The sequence below is a fragment of the Melampsora larici-populina genome (genome assembly GCF_000204055.1).
Source record: "Melampsora larici-populina 98AG31 unplaced genomic scaffold MELLAscaffold_1, whole genome shotgun sequence".
Taxonomy (NCBI): domain Eukaryota; kingdom Fungi; phylum Basidiomycota; class Pucciniomycetes; order Pucciniales; family Melampsoraceae; genus Melampsora; species Melampsora laricis-populina.
Genome location: NW_006768765.1, coordinates 2,395,369 through 2,419,301, shown reverse-complemented (window position 1 = coordinate 2,419,301; position 23,933 = coordinate 2,395,369). Strand labels below are relative to the sequence as shown.

Here is a 23,933-nt window from a genome sequence, read left to right as displayed (position 1 = left end):
CAAAAGGATACCTTGGATAGAAACCTCGGACAAGTTCTGCCCAAGGATATTCCTCCAATGAGGCGTTGGATTTCTCAACCCAAAGCATCTATGTTGACAGTTCCCATTGCTTGGCTTCTCATACACGCACTTTGGAATGATCTTGTGGTAGGTGGCTCTGAGCTGTGTGGAGATTCAAATGTAAGATGAGATGAGGAATTGTTGTTTTGCAAAATGCAGTTTTCTGATTGGATTAAATCTAAATGCTTTAAAAGTACAACAAAGCCGTACAATTCAACAAGTACACTGGAAAAACCCAAGCAACCCAATCATCTGCAAAATTTCCACAGGATTTTTTTTGGAAGTGGAATCAAAATTGGAAAGGTTGGAAACATTATTCAGCTAGCCCGTCCAATGGCATTCATTTCAGAAATATCTGGGTTGAAATAGATATTCCAATTCCATGCTCTACGTTATGATGTTGCTGAAGATGTTGAAAGACAACAACATATGAATGTTTTGATGTCAACAGAGCAAATATCATTATGGACCATGCTGAAAAACACCCCAATATGACCTTACCCTATACTGGTAGAGATTCTGGGAATCATTTGAATGATAGACTAAAATTAACCAAATTCAACCTGAATGCAAAGTGACACTGAAATGACCACGTCACAGCCAAAATATCATCTTTGTAGCACTACTGATACATCAACAATTCCACCTGACAACAATGAAACTGATGACTTAAGTGGGTATGGCCTGATAGCGGTTTTGTACCATGGCTATAGCTATGGTCATACCCTAAAGAATTTTAGTGGTTTGGACATACGCTCTATATGGCGATATTCCGCACCACTATGAGTTTACATAGCGTGTCCGAGCGCCAGAATCCCCCTAGCGCACATAGCGCCAAAGATCCCATAGTGCACCATACGCCACCAAGGGTTAGGGTGTCACTGTGGTCCCAACCTGTCTCAACCCCACCCTAAGTATCTTGCTGCTCAGCAACCCACCCTTAGCTCAGCAACCCTCCGTCCCACCCATTCAATCCCCCTTTGATCAATGACCACCTTACACCTTTCGCCGATATCAATAGTTCTATACCCTTTTCTTCAATGATGCACTTACTCAGTCCCCTTTTGCTGATACCAATAGTTCAGACCTCCATCTCACGTGCTCATAACCTTTGTCCACTAACCCCAGAACTTCACCCTCCCACCTTCCACCATCACCATCACACCTCTTCCGTTTCACCACATCTAGTTCCAAGTCTGATCTCTGTCTCTTCTATCATGCCTCTTAGTCTGATCTCTGTCTCTTCTATCACACCTCTTAGTCTGATCTCTGTCTCTTCTATCACACCTCTTGTTTCACCATATCCCAATTTCAAGCAACCAAAACCGAAGTGAAAGATGCTCTTTCTTTGCAGGCGTTTAGAGCCCTCGGATTTCACCATAAGACGAACTCACCATGGTAAGTTTGCCCGTTCCCAATTGATCTTGATTTATTAGATCCTCAGGCCCCAGTTTCCTAATTGTGAATTTTTGATTAGTCCCATCCAGCTTTCCAATCTTACATAAAGATCTCTTTCACCACATCTTTCTTAACTTTTTGACCATGCCTTCTATTGCTAAGCTTTCTTATGCCAATGTCACCAATAATTCGACTCAGTCTACTCTTCAACTTGAACCTCCGGCTTCCCTCGCCCCACTATCTACCTCTTCTAGATCATTGCGTGTCCGTAGTCCTGTAAGGCCTTGTCCCGGCTATGTAATTCAGTCACCGGACTCCCGTCAAGTTCTTCAATTACCAGACGACAAATCCAATGGTTTTGTCACCAACGACGGTGGATCAGAATTGGACACTTCGCACATAGCAGTTCCGGATCCTGTTCAAATTCAAAAACGTCTTGAGAAACGAGTCCCTAAGAGTGCTAGAGGAAAGATTGGTAAAGGCAAGCGTAAGGGTTCTGGGTCTCGAAATGTTTCCAACTCATCATCATCTTGTCAAGTCAGGGTGAAGAAACGTAAATCAAACACCGTCATGCAGGTATGTAAATTGATTAAAGTCATATGTTGATCAAAACAGGATAGTTGATTCCTGTTTTGATATACATTTTCATGGGACTTTGAAGTACCTACAGGCATTGACATTAACCAAGATTCCAAAATTGAAGACATCAAGACCCCAGGAGTTTGTCGGTCTCGTCTTGGGCGTGTCTCAAAACTCTTGGAGTTTTATGAAGACCCAGTTCATGTGAAAGGGGAGGTAAGTTCCTTCTTTTGTTATTGTCTGTTTTTGGTATCAACAAAACATTACTGATGTTTTCTTTTATCCATTCAAACTACGTTACATTTTTGATTAGAGCGGCAACAATCCTTGTAGATACAAGTGTTGTTACTGCCTGCGTTTTTTCACATGAGGCAGGCGTAGCTATTATAATCTTTACACTCATTGTGATGGGGCCAAGGATTGCCCGGCATGTCCCAAACACCACCTTGCGATTAAAGAAGGTCAAGAGCTTCCTCGAAGTTGGAAACAGGAGCAAGATGATAATGTCCAAGTTTCTTCCTCAAACCCCAAAGCCAACTTAGATTCCTTCCTATCTCAATCCACTTTCAGTGTTGAGCTTCTCAACACGGTCTTGGTAATCTGGATTTCAAGGCACGCTCTCCTTTCCTGATTCAACGATCCCCCTCTCCGAGCTGCTTTCAAACTATCAAATCAATCTGCCAACATCTGAGGCACCACCTGGGCATCCGAGACGGCCAAAGGTATCTATCAAGAGCTCTCTCAAGCTGTGATCAGCAAGCTCCAAGTAAGTTCTCAACCGATTTTTTCAAAATCAAACTTTTCAATTGTTCAATACAAATTACTAACATGTAATTACTCTCTTTTGTCATTCTTAAAGTCTAATAGGGGTAAGTTTTGTCTCATTTACAATGTATGGACCATAAAGGGCCGTTGTACAGCATTTATTGGGGTGTCAGCGACGTATATCAATGACCATTGGAAGTTTTGAAAAATCCATCTAACTCTCAAATTAGTCACCTGGCACCATTCTGGCCGTCTGCTTGCACAGACTGTTGGCCGTCTGCTTGCACAGCCTGTTGGCTGTTTTTTGATTTTGAATAATCTACACCAAAAGATAAGTTTTTTTTTATCTTAATCAAAGCTAACCTTCTCTATTTGCTCTCTTACATGATAGCTCAAACAACCAATTCATGTGGTTCAAATGCAACAATGGCTCGCAAACTGTCCAGCATGTTCTTGGATGCCAACAACTTGGTGGATTGGGATTCTTCGGCCAATCAGGTGAAGTATTATACTCACAAGATTGGCCTTGTAGTGAAAGCCGGCCTGAAGTCTTTGGGAATGAGTGCAGGTCACATCAAACCCACAACTTCACCCGGTGTGACCTTACCAACACCGACCATGGTTTTGAACAACATCAATGAGGACATCACCTTTGATTTTTCCAAAGGCAAGCAAGATGACACCAATCCGGATCATGATACAGACATTCACTCACCTATAGACCGGTCTGGCAAATCTGGTGCCAAAGATAGTGATGATGAACCTGTCTCTGCTGTCGCCCGCGCGGTTTGTAAAGTAAGTACAGTGGCATCTTGATCCCTCTCAACATTTGACTATTCAACTCTCTAATATCTTCTTCATAATAGGAAAAACATTTCAACAGTCTTTGTACTAGGAGCTCTGCCAGAAGACAGGAGTTCATAGCCAAGGTCAAACAATTAGACTACAGGGGCCAATCTCCTATATCTGGATGGGGAGTGCGATGGAATGTGGACACTGATTACCTCAAAAGACTGAGTGATGGCCGTGATGTAAGTACCATCACTTCCATCCTTGTCTAACTTGTTTCTTACAATCTTTCATCTTCAATCAATGTGTAGGTTGTCAACGCCATCTTACTCAGTGACCACAAAACACAATACTATCAAGGGATTCATATATCTGCTGACGAGTGGGACTCTATTGAGAGCCTGGTTAAAATTCTCAAGTTGTTTATGTACGCTACAAAAAGAATGGAGGGTGACTTTCCTACTGGTTGCATCTTACTGGCCAAATACTCAAGAATGGTACTTGATCTCGATAATCTCATCCATTCCTGTGAGGATCCTGACCTCAAGGCAACGGTTGAGCTAATGTGTGAGAAACTCGAGTCATATCAGCAAGAAGCGGTTTCCTCTGATGTGATTGTCTTATCCACTGTGCTCAACCCTTGGTTCTGGATCCGTTTCTTCGACCTTAATTATCCTGAGGAGGCAGCTCGAGCCAAGGATCTATTCTTAGATGCTTTTGAAGGTGCTCTGGCCAAATGGTTTGATTCCAAAGCCCCTTCCAGCTCAGCTTTGACCAACAGCCAAACAACTCAAACCCCTTCCAGTTCCACCACACCGACCCCCAACTGTTCTCAAATTGATGTATTTACCACCAAAGTGATAGCTCAGTCACCTAGTGATAAACGCCGCAAGGAACAAATCAATTACATCAAAGATACTCATTCATTGTCTTTGGGTCAGTCTGAGTTAGACTGGTGTAACATAAGTCTACCTCTCCATTATCTAGGATTAAAATCTCCTATCTTACCTTTTTATTTGCTACTTACAGGAGAACGAGAAGGACTTTCCAGTCCTTGCATTGCTTGCTCATAATTATCTTGGAATTTTGGGGACCTCTTGTCCTTGCGAGAGGACTTTCTCCTCAGCTGCCAACATCACAGTCCCTGGTCGTGCCTCCTTAACGGCAAAGGCAATTTCAAGCCTTGTTGGTGTGCGCGAGTGGTTCAAGGCCAAAGTTTCACTCTCTGGGAAATTTGCTGAAGCCTATGCTTACCTTCAGGCTTACAGTACTTCTGTCACCAAGGGTAAAAAGTGATTTCTTGCTATCTTGTTTGTTTTTCCTCGTATTCACCACTGAATTAGACTACAAATAAATGACAAGTCTTGTGTGCAATCATAAAGCCTTTTAAAAATGAAGAAAATACATGACTCTTTGTGTGCGATTTTGTTTCCTTTTGCTGTGTTCTCTCCCCAATCCCCACTCTACAGCTGATTGTATAAGCTGATTATATACACATGAGTAATCAAAACATGAATTTGACTCTAAAACCCTGCTTTAACGCGCTTTTGGACGCTACCTCGTCCGAAATTTGTCCTTAGCGGAGCGCAGCGGTTTTTTAACATGCCCCGCTCTGGGAAACTCATAGTGCTCCTTAAAAAAGCGTAGCAATAGTTATCTTTGCATAGCGCAAGATCACTACACTTGGGAAAATGGCTGTTATAGCGGAGCGGAGCGGAGTGGCGGAGGCGTTGTTGCCAGATTTAACTTTTGAAGTCAAAAACTCAAAAATTGAGAGTAACTCAATTATTCTTGTGCTAGATCTGACCAATGGGAAGTAGAGTTATCAGTCTCAAAAGGGTTTTTTGGAGTTTTTGATCTCTACATCAAATCTGGCAACAACACAATGATCTAAAAATCTGCCAATAGATCTTACAACAGCTGTAGTCTATTTATATGAAACATGTTTCAGACATGTTGGTGTGCAATCAACGTTTACATCAGAGCTGATTTGTGAAAGACTAAGATTTTAATGGATAGAAGTCATCAGTGGATGAAATCAAAGATAAACACATGAATGACGTAACCCCAACAAATTTAATCAATCATTTTGATACTTATAGTAGCTTACTCTGAAAGATTGTATTGTTTCTCTTTCCTCATCTTTGGAAACAGAACGTACGTAGACCATTTCACTTTTATCATTGTTTCTTTTCCTTTCATCCTATAACACTTTAAACTAAATGTCTAATGAACAATATGTTGTAGATTTAATTTCTATTAGATCAAGAGAGCTCATAACTTGTATTATCTTACCTTGTTCTTCACATAAATCATAGGTACAAATCAATACTATTTATCTCACTATCTTCCATTAGACTTACATTGTTATTTCTTTCATCATGTTGTAGGTCAGCACCATCCTTAAAAGCAGGATTAGGGAGTTGTTTCCTTATCACTTATAGAGCACATTTTATCAGGTAATGATTCCTCATCTTTGGAAAGATAACATTTCATTTCCATTAGATCAAGAGAGCTCATAACTCGTATTATCTTATCTTGTTCTTCACACATATCTTCACAAAAATCATAGGTCAGCACCATCCTTAAGAGCAGGATTAGGTAGTTGTTTCCTTATCACTTATAGAGCGCATTTTATCAGTCATTTAGCAGCAGCAGAGCATGCCTTGAGACAGCTAGACATTTCCAAGACATGGTGTTACAATTATGATGTAAACAGAAAAGTGAAACCGGACTAGTTCCCTACTTCCTAGACCTTCCACTGGTCCAAACCAAAAAGAGGTGAGCTGTGGCTGATGGCCAAGCCATCTCACATGCCTTGCCATCCCTAGCCATAACAGTCGGGAGTATCAGAAGAGGACTAATAACTTAACGGCTAACTGCTAGCCGCTAGACATGACCATTTCCATACAAGCAGCCTAGCGCAGCTGTCACCTTTTGGACTTCTATGACAAACTTGCCACATATCTGACCAAAGGAGATATCAGAACACTGAAGGACCTTCAGACTTGGAGAACAAGGTACCTCTCTCCTTGGAAGGCCTTGAGCAAGGTGAGGTGATGTCCAACTTGAGACTTGAGTGAGGAGAATCATGTATCACTTATGTCCATTTATCATTGTTTTCACAATTAGTCTATCAAAACAAAAGCACTTGATACAATAAAACATCCAATATCCATAAAACCATTCAATGTTTCCGCGTGGGTTGATGCTCATGCATTTGAGTTATTGTTCTCAGCAAGGTACATTGGTTTCTGTTTGGCAGTCCTCTTTGCCTATTCCGGATGCACAGGAGGAGGTGGAGGTAAGAATGAATCAAATGAGAAATAAGGCAAGTCATTTGATGGTTGTGAACAGATGTTGCACGTATTCACATCTTGGATGACATAGTGTCAGACAACACGCTGGGGGGTAGATTCTACACAGCTACATAGCAGCTGCTAACGGATACATAGCAGCAATAAATTGCACAAGACTTCCAATGTTCTGGTGGTGTGTCATCCAAAATTGCAAAGCTTTTTGCCTGCATGACACGATTTTCATAAACAGCTGTAATTCAAAGAATCACGATTCAAAATTCAAAAACGCCGTGGCTAACACCAACTCTCACGACTCTTGTTGGAATGCCACCCAAAGCTTTGCTTTGAACAAAACAGAAAAGAAGTCACCCCAAAATTGTCCACAAGTGGCGCTGATTTGTACCAAAGGAAATCCAAAAGCGGTGTCCTGAACGCCCGCATATCAGGAGCACATGTGAGAAATCATATAAAGATATGTCAGAGCAAACCGGTCCATCCATCAATACCATAGGCCTTCTCCCTGACCGTTTTCTCCTGTTTTCTCTCCATCAAACCTTACTCCTCTTATATATTGTTGAAGTTGAGATTCCTCAATCGACGTTCTTCACCTTTGGCTTTGCCCAAAATGCTCCACTTCTTCAAAAGATTCACCTTTCTACTATTTTCCCTGTGGATCCACGGCCTGAAGGCCGATATTTGGCCATGTACCCAACAGCTTACCATGATCCCGCACTCGAAGGATACTGCAGGTACTTGATTTAATTTTTGTCATGCTTGTCTTATGACTCTAACATCATTTACACTCACGGCTAATGTGAACCTGTTTTGAATCGCTCACGTTTAAAGTATGTAAGGTCGAGCGGTCTGGCGTTACAAAGACGTTTCACTGCAACTATGCAAGTTGTTGGTCTGGCTGTAAGCATACTACATGCCTTTTTCACCATTGGTACAACTGATCATAATTCTGATGATAAGGGGGTCTTCGGTCTCAATATTTATGTTAGATCATCAATGGACTCCGTTGTCAAATTGTCAGCTCGTCGGTTCACCCGACAAGGGCTTTTCCGTACAACAGTGTGCCCATTATGAATATATGGGAAATGGTGTATATGGTTAGTATCCTCAGTCTTGAACCTTACCGCCCTGGCGAAGTGTCTTATTCAAATTTTGCTTTTCGCTTCCAAATGGGGCATGTTTAGCATGTTACAACCCCAAGAATGTACCCTATCTATGTCGGTGGAATGATATCAGTACTTTCATATCCATGGGTCAGTCATATTTGTCATCAATCAAAAGCTGACTTCGCTGAAGAGTAGCTGTACTTTTAGGGTGTACCGATTGCTATGTGCCATAGGGATAGATCATAGTACCCGTCAAAATTACTAGGCATCTCTCACAACGAAAAAAAATCCTCGAGAGTCAAGCAATTGGTCACCAAACGCTGACATCTTGACCTACATTAAATTATTCACTTATCTGTACCTTTTTGCTTCTCTTTTTGCCTATCTTTTTGACATTACTTTCTGGCTTTCATTTTGACCTTTTGTCACACGTCCAAAGAGTTGTGCTTTTTATCAACTATACCAAAGGCTGGCCTATGACTACCCAATCCTCAACGCCAGTGATCTCTCGTGTAATAATTATCTGAATTTTGATCATCAAAAGCAATCTCAGTGGGAGATTGAATGGAGTGCTCTCAACAGGTCAAGAAGAGAACATTTCTCTGGGGGACAAACAATAACCTAAGGCACAAACTCCACACAAGAAACATGTAGAACTGATGTAACAGAACGAGTTATGAAGTTATCAACATTTGTATCTTTTACTAAGCTTAATGGACTCAAATAGTGCTAAAAAGAGTGATGTGATCAATAGGACAGATGTATAGCTAATGTTGATTTTTTAGTCTGTAAGGAAACTTTGAAGGATGGAATAATGGACGAGAGAGGGGTCGAAAGTGACCAAGTGTCTACCTGGATGCTTACTTTATACATTTCACTTGTTCTCGAACCTCGGAGCTACTGCAAAGAGTGACGTAGGATTATTAGATCTCTTTGCGTCTCTTCCCAGTCTGCAATCTCAAATTGACTGATAGGGAAGTCTGCTCTTGGGAGTCCTTGCCACATGGAGTGTTAACCTAACTCTCGATTTCTCGAGGCACGCCTTTGTGAACTTGCTCCACATCTCGTGCCTCATGTAAAGTCGAATGCTTCCTTGCTATTTGGGATACTTTGATCTGATGATCTTTGGCCACTTGTGTTAGCTTAAAAACCTAGCTCTACATATGCAGTACAGTTGCACTTCCATCTATAGAATGTCAGTGTATTCCCCTGCTGTAGATAACAGATTGAAAATGCTGAACACTTGCAGACCAAATTTCTTACCAAGACAATTCATGAATCTGATATCACAAATTACCAGAGTAAGTATATTAAATCACTGTAACTCTCGTTTAACCTTCAGAGATAAATTGCTTGATTAAAAATCATCAAGCATTGTGGCTCTATGGCTCTCAAGTCATGCAGAATTCAAGGTAAATATACTATTCAATACTTCAATACTGCTTCAAACGTTAAAAACAAACATGATCATATAACAAGATTTAATAGTAAGCCAGAAAAAACAAGTAATTATCATAACTATATCTTGGTAATTCTTTTATTCAAGTAATCTAGAAACAATCTAGACACAATTTTCAAACAGATTTCTTTATCCTTGAATACGTAAATCGTTATTTATAAATTGATCATTTTGAAGATTCATCTTTCTGCAATGTCCAAGTACAAGATTAGCAAATGTACCTAATCTACGTAATTCAGGTGGAGAAGTAAGTTGACCAGCTCTTGTAACAGGAGAAGGACATAACATGCTTTCCATAGTAGGCGAAGCTAAAGTAGGAACACCTCTTGGAATCCCTTCAAGTTCCAAAGTAGTTTCATTATTACTAGAAATAAGATCGGTTGATGAATTGCTTCCTAAATCTAAAGCTGCTAATGCATCTGTAAGTAATGGGATCGATGCTTCTCCTATTGATGGTATTTGATCTGGACGGCATTGAGAAGTGTGTTTGTACATTGCGATTAACCACGATTCGGGATCGGGTGCGGTCCAAGCTTCTTCGTGACATGGTAATGGGATATTCGCATCTTGAATATTTAGTCCAGGCGTTTCGGAAAGTTGGTACGCTGACATAAGAACCAAAAAGACCGTTCTGAAAGACAGCAAGCAATCTTCAATCAGAACTATGTTGAGTATCACTAGATAAACCGTGTTCCAGTCAACTGACCGTTTGTGAGTTTCGTACTTTGCCCAGCTACGCCAAGCAAGCTCGAGAGGCATGTGGCCTTCAAGCACAAGTTTCACATAATCAGGTGCTTCTTGAACGATTCGAGTAAGAGCAAGATTTTTGAAATTCTACAGAAGAGAGTATTCATATATGTCAATAAGAACTCAAGTAGTGATGAGAAGAAATCGGAGTTCAAACTTACTTCGACTAAGGTATCATTGAACAATACAGCTCTTTGTCGTTGATGATCAAGTCTATTAAAGATGCCTAGGAATTGATAAGTCAAAAGCGTTTGGAGGAGCTCGAATCTAAAGTCAAACGGGTTGGATTCCAAAATCTATAGAAAGCACTTGGTTAGATTCAAGCTGCAAGTCCCGTGTTAATGTATCAAGTTAGAAAATATGGGGGACGTACAAAATCTCTTTGTACTAGAGGTCTTTTGTACAACAGCGATTGATTTGCAAATGCGATAGCATGTTCAGAGCTATCAGTAGCTGCACCAGCGACCGTGAGCGCATATCCAAGGTGGATTGACATGATCCTATAGAAAGCAAGACGGATGACGTCAACAAAGCAAAGAGTATCAAACTTTATCATTGAAAATTCCGAAACTCACGATGCTTTGAATGTCGGGACATGAATCATCGGAATCAATGGAAGCATATCATACGTAGCCTTCCGGAGGTACTTCGATAACGTTCCTACTGTTGGAATCGTAAACCCTTGGCCCTCTTCAAAGAACCGTCATCAGCTTTCAATTTAATCATTGGACCCAATAACAGAGATGGCAAGAGAAGGCGAACTTTGGCACATAAATGCAATCGTCCAGAGGGATGGATTTAGGTAATACTTGCTCGATTTCTCCTCCTCAGTGATGAAGAATTGTGGATCAGAGTATCGGACTACGTAACTATCCGGGTGTCCTATCTCTGAAACGCTAGAGGGAGTATGTTCTTCCTTGTCTTGATAGGTTTCAGAGGAGATGATCTGATGATTGAATTCTGACTGCGACTGGTCATCAGTTGATGTGCTGGAAGACTGATTGACCGATGGTAAAGTGTTGGATTCGTTTAGTTGGGTCGAAAATTCAAATTTGTCTTGTGACGAAAAACGATGATCGTCACCGGGGAGTTTGGCTGAAGGCATAGGTAACTGGCCCCATGCATCATACCGAGCTGGCAAAGGATTGTATCCAATAGCTTGACCGTAGGACGGTGGTAAGGCCCCTCCGTACATGTCATCATTGAATGACTCTGGTTGACCAGAAACCTCGAAGCTCGAATGTGGGCCAGGAGGGATTTGGATAGGTAAATTGGAAGGCTGCTGGGAGACTGAGATTGGATTTGTGGCTTGACTGGTAGCCTGTGGACACTTTCGCTTGTGACGACACAATAGATCACTTCTTGCGTAACTCACACCACAAGGACAACTCCAGGGTCTCAAGCCAAGATGTTTGAGACGACGATGTCGATTGACGTACTCGAGCTTGATAATGGTCAAGGTTCAATGGTAGCGAAGATGGAACGGAAATGTGGAGGAGTCAATATTTGAAAAGTACAAGAGCATTTATCTAAACACAGACAAGACAGCGGAGAGGAAAAAAAGATCCAGAATCCCATATAGACTCATACCATCTCCATGAGATTTGAGGCAGGGAACAATACTCACACGTGTGAATGTTTTAGAGCATCTGTCATATTTGAAAAGACACAGAGATCATGCGGTCAGTTCAACAGCAAAGGAAGACGAACAAAAACGATTGGGCAGGTTATGTGGACTTATGTGGATCAACCGTTTGAGCAGGAGTCAGAATCTGTACTTACTCAGGGCATGCATGAACACCTGTTTTATGAACCATATCGAGGATGAAGGAAGATAATTGTTTAATTGAAGCTTAGTCTATCGAAGGGAGAGTGTAAAAGTGGAGGCGATGGAGGAATTGATAGGCTGGATGGATTGGATTGACAAATGTGGATAATGATAAATGATCAGAGAGATATAGGTATCGGGGTAGAAATGGCAGCGCAAGGTGAAGTATGTCAGTGTCTAAGCTTGTGTCTATGTGTTGGGGAAAGTGAAGGGACAGACGGGGGACACCAAGGCTAGAGAAGGAATAAATGAGAATCAGACTGAAAGAGATGAGTAAAAAAGCGGTCTAAAAATTATAGTTTAGCAAGGGTGAATCTGATCTAAAAACAATTAAATTTGAACCGAAATTGAGAAAATTCAAGTTCAAATCAATCAATTCAACGATCGAGAACTTTGTACATACATCTTCAGACTTCAAGCAAGCAAGCAAAGCCAAAGCCATATCGATCGTCGCACTTTTGACAGCCACAGCGCGAGGTGTAAATGATTTGAACTATGCAACATATACATGCCGCATTCTCAAAATATCTGTCAATCACAAATCGAATATGGAAGGCGTTAACCATGCTGTGAGTCCGTATGACCTTACCTCTCTCTCCACATACTTATAGACCATTGCATTCTGGTCTACATATCCTATGGTTTGCAAAGTAGGGGACATCCAGCTTGAAAATAGTACTGTCATTAATACAACCAGACTTTACAATCAGGGGTGATTTCTGACCCTGAATGGCTTTCTAGTCGGAACGCCCGATTGTATGATCGATTTCTTCAAATATCAAAGGACCCGTTCGGCAGCTCTGGGCAAAAAGTGTTACACAAAAATGCTTTTTCGATCAAAAAGGGGCAAATTGAAAAAGCTGAAAGTTGGTTATACGTACGGAAGCCGTGACGTGAAGTGACCGCCACCGGTTTTTCAAAACTTCGGTTTTCTGTTTTCGGTTTTTGCTTTTTGGAATTTGGGCATTTCCTTCAATTTTCGATACACACCACGGGCTACCATCACCGAGAACACCAACTGACACCATCACCACCACCAAGGGAGAAGAAGAATTTTGAAAAGCAACCATGCCTCCCTCTCAATTTACAGTGAGTCGGTCAAATTGCTCGACCGATTCAACTCTTGTGCCTTCAAATATCCAGACTTTGACTCAATATTGAATCAAACCACATCTCAAATCTTATCAACTTCAATCGTATCAATCGATACCAAAGTATTGTAGTTCAAATTAAACTAATAGATCCTACTACACATCACAGTCGAATTGGGGAGCTCTTATCTCAACACCTGTTGTGTTAACCTTTTAAATTTCTTCGTCAACTTCATATCGAACCACTAATGTTTAAACTACCCATCGCATCAAAAAGATCCATCGGCTTGCTCTTATCTCAACAAAAAATTGATCCACTCGATCCTACTACACATCACAACTAACTCTGAAAGCTCTTATCCAACACTCATTGTGTTCACCTTTGAAGTTTCTTCTTTAACTTCTTATCGATCCATTAATTCTTACACTAACTACACATCAAGATGCTGAATTGGCTGGCCCTCATCTGAACAAAAAATTTACATAAGTATCTTTGAATTGCAAAGAGTATAATCACAAATCATGGTGATTACAATCTGGAACCTGATCATTTCACAGTTTGTATCACTTACTTATTGATAGTTTTACACAACTTACGACATTTCAATCATGAGGCTGTTTTAAAAAATGTATGCCAGGTATTTTTGATTATTCTGAGTTCTCAAACAATTGAGGTTGATCTTGACAATCACCTCCTCAAAATTCAACCTATTTGGAAAACCAACAGTTTCTTTGATCAGAAAGGTTGTTGATTGATTGAGGGGTAAGGTGATTTGTGACTGTAAATAATACCAAGTTGATTACAAGTTTATTGACTGTAAATGATACCAAGTTGATTGAGTGAGTGATAATTAAAACAAGTCTGGACTTTGATAAAAGATACTTGAGCTGGGTGGTGGTGGTGATAGCTAGATTGGTGAAAAGACAAGTGTGAAAAAATAGCTCGGTGGTGGTTGGTGATGTTGGTAGCTAGCTGGTGGTGAAAAGACAGATGTGGACAAAAATGCTCGGTGGTGGGTGCTGAGTGAAAATACGAGTGTGGAATAAACCCTTGGTGGTGGTGATGGTGTCAGTTGGTGTTCTCGGTGATGGTAGCCCGTGGTGTGTATCGAAAATTGAAGGAAATGCCCAAATTCCAAAAACCAAAAACCGAAAACCGAAAACCAAAGTTTTGAAAAACCGGTGGCGGTCACTTCACGTCACGGCTTCCGTATATACGCCTTACCAAACAGTCAACCAAAGAGGTCAACTAAAATTCTATTGACCTCTTGTTGACCGGTTCACTGTCTGGTAAAGCGTATATGAAGATTGTATAACAATTGAAATTTGAAATTTGAAAAGGGAAGGATTTTACTCAAATTGGCCCCCCCTTCGAGGCCCCGTTTGGTATAGCTTTCAGCTTTTACAAATACATTAGAAATTAATAGATTACTAGAGCTTCGGGGGCGGCCCGCCGCCCTTTCGGTCCTCCCAACGTCCCGTTGTGCATCAATTGCTCAATGGCGATTCGTAGTTTCGCAATCCAACGCATACATAGTCAAGATACCCATTCCGTCAATTTCCAGCACCGAATGACAATTTACAATACATTGCACATTGATCTCTGCCTAAACGTTGACACTTCAATGCTTATTCATCGCCATATAAAGTCTAGTCCCGTATCCAAGCAGACGACTACATGAGACATTGCTTTCGCAGATCAACGTATTACTCCTCGGCTAGGCCCACAGAGTACCCACATGACGTGCGGCGCGCCTCGCGATTGATACTCGACGGTCTTAAAGTACAACTTCCCTCCTATAACCATTGTTTCGCGAATGCGCCCGAGCTCATTGTTCACGGGCATGCTCCGTATTCCCATTTTCCCACCTCTCGCATTGATTATGTTCGACGTCAAGGACATATGACTGACTTAACGACACCATTAGTACCATTGTTCGATGCGCTGCTCATTCACATTGAAATATGTAAAACTTACAACAATGATTCCAATTGTCGATTGCTAAAAAATCTTGTATTTTTGCGCCGGATCTACTTTTTTGACGTCTACGATATTTCGATGCTGTAATACTGCCACACGTTAGCCCTATCCACCAAAGTTTCGCCTCCCTAAAGTTTTCACTTACCCAGGTGTCAATTGACGCTCCGCTATTGTTGACAGTGTTGATTCGAAATTAGAAGTCTTTTTGATCAGCAGAAAGTGTCTGCCTTTCGAATTACTGTACCGTTGTCATCGGGCGCCGACGTCATCTTCGTGTCTCTCGGCTAACTTTGAAGCCTGATTAGCGGTTCTGCACGCTACGGCCGCCCCACTCTCATAGTGCGCTGACGGCGGCGTTCTGATTAGCTGTCATCTCAAGGACTGCCATGTGCACCACTCACAGCCGCAGCACACGTCATCACACAATCTTCACTTCACAGCCTCTCCCACAGCGTTCTCACGGATCTCAGCGTCGCTCATTTGCTACACTCGGTATTGCAAACTACTCATTTCATTGCACGTATAATTACTATCACTATCGCAGCCCTGCCATCTGGCTCCCTTGCCACCGCCATTATGCTATACACGCTCCTCGTACAACACCGCTCCGAACTAACGAAACATTGGTAACCTGCGTCGGATGTTAGCTCACCATCCCAGTAGGAGCGATTCCGCACTCACCATGATGATCCAGCCTCCGTGCCAATCCGACCAACTGCTTCCCTGTCCGGTCAACTGCACCACATTGTCCTTAGCAATCAGCGCCGCTTTGTCCTCGCCCAACGCCTCTAGATCGTATACGTATTCCGCTGTGAAATCCACCCATGTCAACGCCTGCACTCGTCCGTCAGCAAACTCGTAAACATTCAATACAACTGTTTGACACATACCGTCATATCCCACTGGCGGTGCTGAAGACGTGCTACGCTGAAACCCTCTTCCCCACTCGTCGCTTTTACTTCTTTGGTCGAAATCACCGTTCCTTTGCCGATAAAGGTGATCACCCCAATACGGTCAACGGGTTCAAGACGCTGTTCGTTGATCGCAACCACTGAGTCGCGGTGCAGAAACAATCTCTGCTGCGCTGTGAAATTGTCCATGACAATCTCGCCATCAAGCTTGTAGTACTGCGACAACTTTAACATCTTTTCACCGCTCTCGTCTATGATTGCAAATGGAATATGAGTGATCAACCCCCCCTCAACGATTGCTTCTGATCGATACCCTACGCGGATCTGGTCCCTCCTGCGAAATCCAATAATCTACACACAATATCAGCGCTGGTGATGAACCCGAAGTGGTATAGATTGCTTACCTCGTCACTCAATTTGAAAATTCCTGTGCAGCGTAAAGGCATTTGTTCGTATCGTCTTATCCCTTCCAAAATTGTCATGGTTGGCGCAAATTATGCTCGTGTCGAAATCAGTTGTATTTGTTTTGTCTGCTTATTGGGATTAAAGTGCTTCAATGTTCTATGTTGTTTGATAGCTTTTTTATATTTATTTCGTAATCCATCGTGCATTCGTTGCAGCCATTTTCCATAGGAGATGATCTCTATGATCCGTATTCCAGCGGCCTGCATTGCCGCGAACTGCCCGGCCATCAGCCATCCGCCACATGCGACACACGGCGAGCAACTGACTGCCATTGACATCAATCACTGAGTGCTGCGATTTGCTTCTTGGCTCAAAGCATTGGTTGGGGCTCGTCGATTTTGAGTCATCCCACCATCTGCCGTTTTGGCCCGTCAATCATTGCCATCTCGTATTTTGCGGCAAATAACAGACGTCATTCATTCATTGCGTCGCGATCACAATGTATACTCAGGCACAGATAGCTTGCGACCGGCAGTTTGACAACACTGTGCATTTTATTTGCCTACAAACACAAAACAGCGATACGGTAATTACAATAACACTTCATGGAATACGATATTTTTAGTCTCTGCATTTTTGATGTCCTTTGACATGCAGACCATAATTTTATCAGCGCGTGTGCATCTCGACAGCGCGACATAGAGTTGTCCTTGGGAAAACACTGGACTTGGTAAAAAAACCACAACGTTATTGACACTTTGCCCTTGTGACTTGTTGACAGTCATGCAAAAAGCTGGAGCAATCGGGTATTGGAACCTATAGAAAGGGAGTGGGCACGATGACCCTCCTGTATGGTGCAAATTGATCCTTGGCAAGGTCACTAAGTCGCCCACTCGGCTTCCCGTTATAATCCGACATGATAGTATTCTTCGCCCGACGTGGGTAACGACCATTCTCGTTCCATTACATAGGCCTCGTTTCATGTTCAGGTTGCGCAGTAATATGATTGGCATACCGGCTTTCAACCTCAAAGAATGCACCGGAAAATTTGGCACTATAAAGCTATTCAGCATTTCGGGTGATAAAGGTTCGCACGTCGTAGCATCGTCATTAGAATCGATGGAGTCGGAGTAAAATACTTCACCTCTCAAGTGATCCATGACTTTGTCATTGACGTTCGCTACGTATTTGTTTAAAGGTGTGATGATGCATCGCTCCCCGTAGTACGTCCCGAGGTCAGCCCATCGTCCCTCTTCAATCAAAGAATTCGCTTCACTGTACAAACTTAATGCCACTTCTTCATCGTAGGTTTTTGTTGATGGGACTGTTTTGTGCGCAATATGTTGAAGCGTAATATCTTCTTCGGTCTCAGATTGTAATTCTCCTGAACCTACTTGTAACAACCATTGTCCATACTCAATGTTGCGATTCGCGACGTCGGAGGTTACGTTCGCACTGGTTAGACGAACGTTGAGAGTCAAACGGTGCCGTTTCAAAGTGTTCCATAGATAGGAACATCGCAAAGAAGCTTCCGCCTGGGCGCCGATTGTGCCTCTAGGAACTACCGGCAGTGTTTGCCGAAAGTCGCCCGAGAAGAGGACCATTATACCACCAAAGGCAGTGTCTGTACCTCGAAGCTCGCGTAGAGCGCGGTCGACACAGTGGATGTCCGCTTTATTTTGCATCGAAATTTCATCCCAGACTATCAGTCTCAGCGAGGTGAGTCGTTTACTCAACGCGTCCCGACCTGACAGCTTGCATCTTGAATTGTCGTCCGCATTGATAGGTATTTTGAAGCACGAATGTGCGGTTATACCTTTGAGTAGAATAAGAGCCACTATACCCGAAGAGGCGACGGCTGCAACTTCGTGTCCCAACGCGTTACAATAGTGCAAAATGGCATTTAACAAAAACGTCTTTCCAGTCCCCCCCGGTCCATCCAAGAAGTGCAAGGTAGCGCTTTGTGTAGCGATGTCGTGTTTGATTTTTCGAAAGATTTCAAGTTGGTCGTTGTTCATCAAATCGAGGGAACCTTCCAATATTGTTTCACTTTCTTCGGCAGTAACTTCGTCTTCTTCGTCCAGGTCTATCAACGCCGAGTATGACCTTAAAATGAATTTATTCGGTTGGGGCAGCCCTGCTCCCAGTAACGTCATGCTTACTTCCTCCAGCGCAACAGCCATTCGACAAAGCCCTAACGCCGTAACCATTTCTTCGGTCGGAAGCTCCATTGGATGGTATTGCAACATTGCATATTTGCAATCGTCACATAGATACACGGCAAATTGATTCCAAATTTTAAGTGGATCGGCCGGCGGTCCGAACTTTAGGATGATTGCAAACATCGCTCGGAGTTGATACGCACTGTGCACTCTGGCGCATTCGTCCATCGCTGCAATGTAGTGGTCGTCGTTTAAGAGTAAACCTTGCGCCACAGCGGCCAAATTGTACGTTGGGTGGATGACTCCATCGACAGTTCGCAAATCGTCAAATGATGTCGGTCCTTTTACGTGCATAAGCAGCAACCGCATGAAGTATTGCTCCCCCTGGCCGAGGCTGGCGTAGTAAACACGTGGGATGGTTTTCGAACTTTGGACGCGAAGTTTCCAACGCTTCTGATCCTTGTCCCACGAAAAATTGTCGACAATTTCAGGGTACGTCAACGTTTTGACACTTTCCTTGCCTCCTTTGATCTTTGCGTCCCGTTTGCATAACACGAAGAACTCTGTCAGCGTTGTTCTTGCTGCTTTGCCTGACGCCATTTGGTTTTTCAGCGACCACTTGTTTTTGAAGTACACGGTATTCTCGCGAGGCAAATGGACTGCCAATTTTTGCACTGCTGGGAAGCGCGATGACATCCAAAATTCAAACAGCCTCCAGCACGCTGTCGGAGTTAATCATACAAATGAGCAATCTTGCTCGATTCACGAATGTTCAACCTGGCACTAACCTTCTGTGCCAGTCAGCGTTCGACCATCCACATAGGTATCGATTTCGTTCTCGGCGGTTATTGACAAAGCGGCACGGTCGTGCCCCTTGGTAATGTACTTATATAGATATTTCAAGGACTGCATGCTTGATGCCACTTCAACATTTATGTGACAGTTGAATCGCAACAGCAGGTACGGATTATAAGGCGCGACATCGCGATTAGTGTAAGTGTACCCCGCCTTAACAAAGGTTCGTCCATTGTTGCGTCGACGATAATTGGGGTAGGTGTCATCTGTCATTGTCGTTTCTTCAGCGTACTCTTTTGGAAAACCAAACCGGCATTTTCCGTTGCGCCAACAGCTCCCATCGACCTTGCACGGTCCATGCAACATCGATTTTGTGACAATGGCCCACAAATCGGGTTCGGCGTCGCGGTCCGGGATTTCTGCTTGTACAACCAAGTCAACTGCATCCGGAGTTCGTGGGCATGAGGCAGGTTCCATGATTGGAATGAAGTGAACGTGAGGGCGACCTCGACCCTGAAATTCAATTGTTCGGACGTGTGAAAGACAGGTGCCAAGCCGGCCATCTTTAGTGACACATCGCATCATCGCCTTCATTTTCAATTGGAAGACCCGTGTCATGATGTCGGGGCGATCCATCGCGGTCTGCCCAAACGCCAATTGAGATTGAATTTCGGACCAGTTGTCATTTGCCGTCATTGTGATGAAATATGACGGTTGGCCAAAGTGGCGGACCAGCGCCATTGCGTCATGATAAAGTTGTACCATATTTCGGGCTCCCCCAATGTGTCCAGCTGGTAGAATAACACGCCTTCCAATCTTAACATCGTTCCTGCCAAGAGATTCTTTGGCTCCAGAGTAGAGCTCGGCGTAGAGTACATCCTGATTCAGCCTAAACCAACGGAGTCTTTGATTCTCGACGCACGCATACAAATCGATAGAGAACTCTTGTAGTAGCATTCTTGAGGCGAGTATAGGCGAAAACTCATCTCCGCGCTGGAAGAGAAGATATGCAAACCATTGCAAAGAAGTAACAGTATCTCCGTCGTCTGTCATTGCCAATTCAGCGTCAGCAGCGTGTAAAAACAATTGCATTATTCAACTCACTATTCGGCGTAGGTACTCGGTAGTACTCGTCGTAGCCAACCTGTCCCCAGGGGAACAGCACCGGATAACGTAAAGGCAGATAACCTGTGTGCCGCTCAGAGACTCTTTCCCAGGTGCCATTTTCACTATGAAGTATAAGGTCGCGATCTCTCTCGCCAACGTCGCCACCACCGGCGACAATCATAGCTACCTCTTCAGTTGTAGGCCGACAATAGGTACGTAGATCGTGACCTTCAGCGCCGGCCGCGGTCGGCGGAATAGATTTCAATTTCAGAGAGATCGATTTCGTTGGTGATTCTTGAAGTATTTGCTCTGCCATTTTGAATTGCCTTGCGTAAGGGTTGTAATCATACATGAATTCTTGAATTTTGGCGATGATATCCTCTTCGAGGTCCTTCGACCGAGACATGGACTTTTGGTGTGCAGCCTCGTTCTCGAGCTGATTACTCAGCACGTAAATTTGTGCAAAGGCTGGGTCACTTCCGGGCCTTGGTAACATAAGACCCATGTCGTGATATAATGCACCCTGGATTTTGAAACATCGCACCCCGTCGGGTCCGTCAACTGTGTGATTGACTTCGGCACCAAGAGATGTGAAAGATAAACAGTTGTTATAGGCTCGAATATTCTGTTGAAAATTCTTGCTGCCTATTGACAGGAAAGGCATAAATTAATACGATTCACACCAATCACAAACGCTGTTTACTTACGTGCATCGTCGCCAGTATACAATTTTTGTAAAAACTCGGGAACAGGCGGAAAATTGAAATAGTGTTCTGGCAGAAGAACTTTCCCACTTTGGCAACACGTAGGATATGTGGAGGGACCAATGTTTGCCGTATCCTGAGTCCTCTCCTTGGTCCAATGCAATGCGTCGCACGTTGAACATACGTCGTTACAATCACCGAGTCTATGCGGGATTTCATTTCAAAATCGTAACAGAATAGAGTTCTCGTTATTCTCCCATTGGGCTCGGACTGCGAGTTGTGGCATTGAGATAAGACAGTCTCGGCGTTGAGAAGATGACAGATATTCCAAAGGTTAAGAAACATTGTTGACCCAAAAGCGCTGATGTCATTACGGGTAGCTATCGTGCGGGGCTGAAACGTTCGGTACATGTGTCTCTCTTTACAATTTCTCTACGCAAACTTCCTATTCAGCTGGTTTGGGTCCTCTTCTACACTAATGGCATACTACCGATGCCGTGCAGAAGATCCGCGTGCGATGAGTAGTGAGCAAGCGAGTTATCGCAAAGCGCGAGGCAAATTCAATAATGATGGATGAAGAACACGATAATGATAATTGCAACGGATGAGAAGTCAGTTAGAGAGGGGGAGAGGAAAACATTAGGCTTTAAATGAGAATGGATGACACAATACAACAGATTCGCAATAGCGGCATACAATCATTGTAGCATATGTTGAGCAGAGGATCGCTTCAGACAATTTGATCTTTACGGAGGCTCATGAAATGGGCAAATAAGCTTAACGCATAAAACATCAGCCACAGCAACGTTTCAACGGAGAGGAATGGTCAGCGGTCTCGGTGATGGATGCATTCTCGTCTTTTTCTTCCTGGAGAACGGTTCCGTCAGTCGCAGCGCCTTGGCTAGAAGTTTGTGCATCGCCTGGCGGCCCGTCGAGACTAACCGCCGATGTACTGGCGACGGTGCTAGCTTTGTTTCGTCGTCTATAGCATTAAATTAGTAAGCAGGATGTCAATGCACGAAAACGGGAAAACGTACAAAGTTAATGGGACTCGGCCGCCTTTGGGCGTTCCAGGTTTGTTGATGATCTTATCGGCTAGGCTGGGAGCATCGCCTGTGCATCGACTGATGGCCGACACCTAAACAGTACTGTCAGTGAAAGGAAACGGGTCGTGATTGCATTTGCACGTACTTCGGGTTCCCACATGAAGTTGACCCCATCATAGTCTTTGATTGCACCTACCAACTGCACTTCTCGACCAACTTGGCAAATGTTTTGTGCTTTTTCCATGTTGCGAACTGGAGGAATGTGGTGCTTGGTATACCAAGTCACAGGGATCTTTGTCTGCGAAACAGAGTGCAATCAATATTATAATTGACTGCGCGGAAGAACTGCATTTGCTTACCAAAGGATCATAGTCTTGGGATTGTAGAGTGATTACGACGGTGGATTTGCCTTTGTAGGCTGGATCTTTGACAGTCTCGCGCGCAGTCACATAACCCAACGCAATCATAACAGTCTTGTCCATGAGATCCTCAGCAAAATCCTCTGAAAACTTCGCAACTTCCCCAAGGTCAATGCGAGAAGAGTTCTCGAAGTGAAGGTGGTCGTCAACGTCATTATTAGTTCCAATCAATTTGCAAGTCATTGAGTAGACGCAATTGGGTTTAACAGCGTCAGTAGTCGTGCCATAGGAAGTTAAACGAATAGGATTGGCGAATGGTGACCCTCCGTTCATGCCGGAGGTCGCAATTGATGCGTGAGAAGAGACGAAGCCCTTAGAATTAATCAAAAGAGATGCAGCCTGGAAAATTGAGATGAGTAAAATTGGATAAGCAACAGCACGTGTACCCAGCATAGCGGAAACGACAGTACCTCGACACCGGCTTGGCCAAAGAAGTTTACTCGAACAGGGTGTGAAGTAGAGTTAGCGCTTGCATTTGCATTGGCAACCATGTCGTTAGGATTCGGTATTGAAGTAATGGCCGGATAAGTGGAACGGAATGAAAGGTCTACGGATTGGATTGAGCGACAGATAATAAGGTGCAGTGAGAATGATAGTGGGGTATGAGTTGCAGTGTTGGTATAATAGATAGTAATGTAGAGAGTGAGGAGAGGATTGAACATGTTTGCCATTGGACTTCGGAGTCTTATATAGACAGGGTTCGTGACACCATGTTCCGTAGATTGAGATGCAAATTACACGCATGAGAAACGCAGAGCAATGGGCTGGCTGACGAAGAAATGGCGTTGGTCCTGGTCACGACTATGAAATCGCAACGCCGGCGTATTGGAACGTCTGGACCTGCCTACACCGTGCACTACCAAATTGCGTTTGACCGAATAGGTTTTTGACTGCGCATGACGGCAGCATGCGTATCTCGCCCTCACAATGATTGGGCAGGCAATGAGAAGAGGAGCAGCAGCGGGCGTGGACGAATTGAGGAAGTGTCGAGTCCGGTGGAAGCGCAGCAGTAACTCAGTAAGCATCGCGTCGCAGCGACATATAATTGCAGACAACAACAACGGAAGAACGGCCGGGCCTAGACCAGCCAGAAGCGTCGTCCCTCGTTTCAACGGGTCTAATCAGTTCGTAAACTCAGTCGGTAGAGACACCAGCGGCATCGACTTTTTTTCGTATCCAACACCAACTCCTCTTTATGTATGATGCAGTGTATAATCTATTATTTTATGAAGCCAATTTTCAGATCTGAAATTCAATTTTCAAAGCA

At 43.4% G+C, this 23,933-nt stretch overlaps 5 protein-coding genes across 5 annotated transcripts; 1 reads left to right on the top strand and 4 right to left on the bottom strand.

The window, feature by feature from the left end:
- Nucleotides 1–7,515: 7,515 nt before the first annotated feature.
- MELLADRAFT_123763 (uncharacterized protein) lies at nucleotides 7,516–8,244 on the top strand (the record flags this gene model as incomplete). Its single annotated transcript, XM_007403917.1, has 5 exons — nucleotides 7,516–7,639; nucleotides 7,737–7,805; nucleotides 7,895–8,002; nucleotides 8,090–8,158; nucleotides 8,219–8,244. The coding sequence occupies 5 exons, from the start codon at nucleotides 7,516–7,518 to the stop codon at nucleotides 8,242–8,244; spliced, it is 396 nt and encodes a 131-aa protein (XP_007403979.1).
- Nucleotides 8,245–9,599: 1,355 nt separating this feature from the next.
- On the bottom strand, nucleotides 9,600–12,034 carry MELLADRAFT_87021 (uncharacterized protein; the record flags this gene model as incomplete). The annotated part of the gene is made up of 8 exons (XM_007403638.1): nucleotides 9,600–10,101; nucleotides 10,177–10,304; nucleotides 10,379–10,513; nucleotides 10,591–10,717; nucleotides 10,793–10,907; nucleotides 10,980–11,661; nucleotides 11,845–11,866; nucleotides 12,000–12,034. 8 exons carry the CDS (start codon nucleotides 12,032–12,034, stop codon nucleotides 9,600–9,602), a joined length of 1,746 nt encoding a protein of 581 aa, XP_007403700.1.
- A 3,657-nt stretch (nucleotides 12,035–15,691) lies between these two features.
- MELLADRAFT_101283 (uncharacterized protein) lies at nucleotides 15,692–16,510 on the bottom strand (the record flags this gene model as incomplete). Its single annotated transcript, XM_007403637.1, has 4 exons — nucleotides 15,692–15,748; nucleotides 15,799–15,951; nucleotides 16,008–16,379; nucleotides 16,433–16,510. 4 exons carry the CDS (start codon nucleotides 16,508–16,510, stop codon nucleotides 15,692–15,694), a joined length of 660 nt encoding a protein of 219 aa, XP_007403699.1.
- Nucleotides 16,511–20,456: 3,946 nt separating this feature from the next.
- Nucleotides 20,457–21,161, bottom strand: MELLADRAFT_32306 (uncharacterized protein; the record flags this gene model as incomplete). The annotated part of the gene is made up of 1 exon (XM_007403636.1): nucleotides 20,457–21,161. The coding sequence occupies one exon, from the start codon at nucleotides 21,159–21,161 to the stop codon at nucleotides 20,457–20,459; it is 705 nt and encodes a 234-aa protein (XP_007403698.1).
- An 832-nt stretch (nucleotides 21,162–21,993) lies between these two features.
- MELLADRAFT_87019 (uncharacterized protein) lies at nucleotides 21,994–23,157 on the bottom strand (the record flags this gene model as incomplete). Its single annotated transcript, XM_007403635.1, has 5 exons — nucleotides 21,994–22,183; nucleotides 22,239–22,339; nucleotides 22,393–22,545; nucleotides 22,607–22,978; nucleotides 23,077–23,157. The coding sequence occupies 5 exons, from the start codon at nucleotides 23,155–23,157 to the stop codon at nucleotides 21,994–21,996; spliced, it is 897 nt and encodes a 298-aa protein (XP_007403697.1).
- Nucleotides 23,158–23,933: the final 776 nt, after the last annotated feature.